Raw genomic sequence first — 4688 nt, 5'->3', positions numbered from 1 at the left:
GCGGTAACATCCCTGCAGTGTTACATTGTGCCCTCTTGTGGATATGAACAGACATTATGTACAGACCATTCGATCCTAAGAACATTTTGTATCAGTCGTTTTTGACGAAAGCCTATGAAATATTTCTGCAAATGGAGAATGTTACAACTATGTAAGGAATATTTAAACATTTAACCATGAGTAAGGTAAAAAAGGCATTTAATGTACAATATAAAGTATGACCTGTAAATCATGAGAGGTTTTCCACCTGGTCTCCAGGGAACCGTCTGGCCACAATGACGAGTGTGTTTCATACGGCCCTTATGACAGGGGGCAGCTGTATTCAAGAGACTCATAAAATAAGTTTATTATTATTAAAATTAACAATAGACATCTTGAGTTGGCACATGAAAAATAGATTGGACAAAACTGAAAAAATATAAATCCGAACAAATGTTATTTACAAACTCTTTATGACATCCACAATTTAATTTAAAACTATATTGACATTAAAATCACTGTTCCTTACAAACAAATGCCCATTTATTACTAAATGCTTTTACAGAATATTGACTTGTCCTAAAGCATGCATTGCATTTATTTTGCCTGAATACTTAACAGGCTGTGACCTGGGGCTCAGTATCTTTATATAACCTTTGTGAAAACTGTAACACCAGCCTGCAGGGCAAGATTTTAAATGCCAAAATGTATAAATGTTTTGGAAACTGAGACACTTAAAAAAGATTTTGCAAATGTTCAGGCTACACATTAAGTGAACAGCAGGACCAGAGAACACATCTGCTTTCTGTTGCTCCACATGTCTGTCTCCCTTCTAATCCGATTTTATAGTTTCATGAGGTAGAAAACAAACAAAAAGGTTTTAAAAGCTCTAAAACACAATCATTGCTGTCTATATTCATAAAACGTTCATGATAGTTTAGAAACACAAAAGATGAAAAAGTGTATAAAAATATTAATAATGAAAACAATTAACAAGGGATTTTTTAAATGATAAATTAATGCCTAACAGCTCTGATTTGGAGAATTTTGTCTGTGGATTATACGTATATATTAAGTTCTATTTAAATAAAGCTAATATTTGCTAAAAACCTTCAAAATCAAAGATCAAATTTTTTTTAAATATAAACATTTGAATTTTTTCATATCAGTATATCATCATAATTACGTGACATGCAAACTCACAAAAATGCCTAAAAAAAATCAGTAGTGGTGCAAAACAAACATATGGTTTTCAAACCAAGTGGCTTTCAAACTCTCAGGTTCAAAATTAGGATGCCACGAAGATAATCTGCTGCTCACAAGCTGATGTGGAGATACACAGTTCTGCAGAAAGCCATGTGTGAAGAGTTCCTGATAGCATGTACCTTCATCATCACTCTTCAGCTTATTGTTTCACAGACATGAAGTATCTTCTGGTTGAAATCCTCTGGCTGGTCAGCATACACATAGTGTCCTGCACCTCGTATGGCCTAAAACCAATGCATGCCAATAAGAAGTTTAATATTAGTACATAGGCATAGCCTACGAATACCAAGCAAACAATACAATATGTGTATCAGAAGAGCCATAATAAACTGTAACTGTTTATTTTGAACCACTGCCACAGATTGTGATGTAAAACATTCCAATATTTTCGCTTGGCTCTTTTTGTATAACTAACTTTCCCAATAGCTTGAAGATTACACAATGGCATTGCAGAACTAGACTAATTAGCTCCGTTATTGTGGTGAGAGGAGTCAGTCTGGAACACGAGCGCATTCATTGACTGTACAAAGACCTTTGTTTTTGGACTGCCAATTCAAGCAATTACAAATTGTACTTGTACAAGACTGCTTGCTCCCAACATTTTAATCTATTAGAATTTTTGCAAATTTAACTCCCACTGGGATTAAGAAGTTACTTGCGAAAGCTATGTCATCCAGTCAAAGCTCCCAATGTCTGTGAAATTCCATAATCCTATGCCTATATCAGGCACTAAAACGGAAATATTGTCATGTTGCCTTTAAAAAATCACCCCCTTTGCATCAGTGTTGCTCGTACACCAGTGAGTCTCAAAATTGTGTCAAAAATAGTATTTAACTGCTCCATCCTTCAATAATAGCCTCTGACAATGAAAAGGGATCTTGATCAAAATAAACTTCAGTCACTCATTTGGAACAGTGTGGTCCTTCAGAAGCATATGCAGAGTTGTAGATGCTACACACTTTCTCCATAATACCTCATTGTGACTAGGTGTGCCAAGTTTCTGAATACAGCATAAACAATGTAAATGTGGGCAGCCATGTGTTCAAATGCATTCATCTGTGTGATGTTGCAAAGTTACAGTATGTTTTCATAATTCCTCAAGAAAATATGACCTCTTTAAAGCAATGCAAAAGTCTCTATGAGTGACAGTGTGTATTGAGCAGTGAATAGAGAACTCACAATAATCTCTACATGGGAGTTTCGCCTCATTTCTTTGATTGAATTGCCGGAGTGGCCATCTATGCTGGAGCGTGAGCCATAGATCACTGTAATGGGGATGTCGCTGTGAATCAGGCCAATTCTCTGCAGCATGGGCCTCTTTGCCCAGCCATACGGAATGGTCATGTTTTTAAAGGCTGTTTCACCGCTAAAAAAATAGAATCATAATGAAGAACCGACCATTATGAGCATTTCAACATTCACACATATATATTTTGTACAAGGCCATTCAAAACAAAGCATAATGGAGATGATAGATAGATAGATAGATAGATAGATAGATAGATAGATTTGTTACCTTGGAATTTGGACATTAAGATGATAAATATATTCTGTCACTCTGTTGTCATTAAACACAGCTGCAAATTTCTTTTTGAAGTCTGGTCTCAGAGTCTGCACAAGAGTAGGGCCTACAGAACAATGTGAACACACATCTGTAAAAACTAAAAATTGAAAATCCACCTGAAATCGATCTATCCATAAATGATGGATAACCCATACAATTTTCATCTCATCATCAATTCTTCACTTCACGTGTCACATGTTTCCATAGTCAGTGACTAATGTCCAGCTCCATTCAGAATCCTACAGAACTCATCAGAAAGCTCTGCAGATTTCCAAGGAATTGGACGTCCAATTATTCATTTTATGTCTCCAGAATGTGTGTTTCTTGTTTGTAATGTTGATGCAATTACTGCCGATGCAACCAATATTGATTATTTTACTTTCTCAGCAACTAGAGTACAAAATGCAAAGGTGTTTAGCCTTTCTTGATATATCAACCAATCATTGCAGAAATGTAATTTACATTATATTCATTTGAACCGCTGGCAATAAAGACAACTACATAATTATAAAGGGTAAAACAAATTATAAAACTATAATCCAACACACTAAAATTAAATGGTATGCATTATATAGCAAATCTCATCTGCTTGATTATTATATTGTCGAAAAATGTAAATATATGACTACAATATATAACTATATTATTGCCCAGCAGTATATTAAAAGTTGGAAGTATAGTACATTGTACTTTACCTTCATACATACAGTATGCTTAGGCAATGCGATTTATAGTATATAGCAAATCTCATCTGCATTATTGTTTGCAAATTATATTATTGCAAAGAATTATTAATGTAAAGTTGGATATTTAAATGTCCAATTTTATCTGCATACATACAGTATACTCGTGTAGGGTAGCTTGATTAGCTGCTTGATTGCTTGTATCATCGCAAAATGTAATCTTCCAGCTCTAATCTGCTAAATGCGACTACTAAGGCATGGAGATATAAAGAAATTAATAACAATAACATCATACATTTCTGTAAAGTTTCTTTGAAACTGTTTGTATTGTGAAAAGCACCATACAAATAGACACGAGACTTGAGAAATACTGAATATTTGCAAACAAATTTACCATACCATTTGAGCAAAAACTAAATAAACAAATACAAATTCAAACTGAAGACCCATGTCAAGCTGGACATACAGCAATCATTTTCATTAAACAGCGGACAGTGCCAGTCAGGATTTTGTGGTAGGTATGTGAAATTATATTCATATTGTAATTTTCTTAAATTTTCTGTCTAAAAGTTAATAAGGGAGGCTATTTTCAACAGTTAAAAAGAAAAAAAGAATCTGCAGTTTAGTGTTCCTTCTTTGAAAAAAAAAAAAAAAAAAAAAACATTCAGCCACTGCACATTACTATTGGGTTGTTTGTTAATTATTCTAGCTAATTTGATTATTGGTAGCTTTCAGTTACTAATAATAGTATAGTAATCATAGCTCTGTTTAACACTTTCAACTATGTTAACAGAACTATGCCGATTTCCCTAAAAACATCTGCAATTATAAATCCCTAAAAAAATCAGCAAATATACTCAGCTGTGAAAAAAGTAGATTCTGTCTGGGCTTGCTTGTAATGTTAAAACCATCCTGAGTCAGGGGATTTCTGGCTATGAGGTTATGCTACTCCTAAAATACTGGGGGACTTTGAAAAATAGGAAAAGAGGGAAAGAGAAATGAAATAGTATCTAGGCCTGGGCGATAAAACGGTATCGATATTTATCGACGGTACACCTTCATCGATAACGATATAAAAAATTTTCGATATAGGGCACGATATAGGCACGTGCTATGAGTGATGCAGACAGCTCACACAAACACGAACACGTGCTGAATTGAGTGCTGTGCCTGCCTGTGATGAGGAGATTGTGAAT

General features: G+C 34.5%; 1 protein-coding gene across 1 annotated transcript in view; it reads right to left on the bottom strand.

The window, feature by feature from the left end:
* Positions 1–241: 241 nt before the first annotated feature.
* The window catches only part of LOC107723076 (1-acylglycerol-3-phosphate O-acyltransferase ABHD5-like), an 11435-nt gene continuing 6988 nt past the window's right edge, over positions 242–4688 (bottom strand). Inside the window, exons 5-7 of the mRNA XM_016531581.1 lie at positions 2762–2873; positions 2425–2611; positions 242–1469 (exon numbers count right to left, since the gene is read on the bottom strand). Coding sequence (XP_016387067.1) covers positions 1380–1469; positions 2425–2611; positions 2762–2873 — 389 coding nt within the window. The 3' untranslated portion in view covers positions 242–1379. The remainder of the gene's footprint in view (positions 1470–2424; positions 2612–2761; positions 2874–4688) is intronic.

This window comes from Sinocyclocheilus rhinocerous, unplaced genomic scaffold (genome assembly GCF_001515625.1).
Source record: "Sinocyclocheilus rhinocerous isolate Xijiao unplaced genomic scaffold, SAMN03320098_v1.1 scaffold1686, whole genome shotgun sequence".
Lineage (NCBI taxonomy): Eukaryota > Metazoa > Chordata > Actinopteri > Cypriniformes > Cyprinidae > Sinocyclocheilus > Sinocyclocheilus rhinocerous.
The sequence above is the reverse complement of the archived record's forward strand: the minus strand, read 5'-3'. Positions and strand labels throughout refer to the sequence as shown.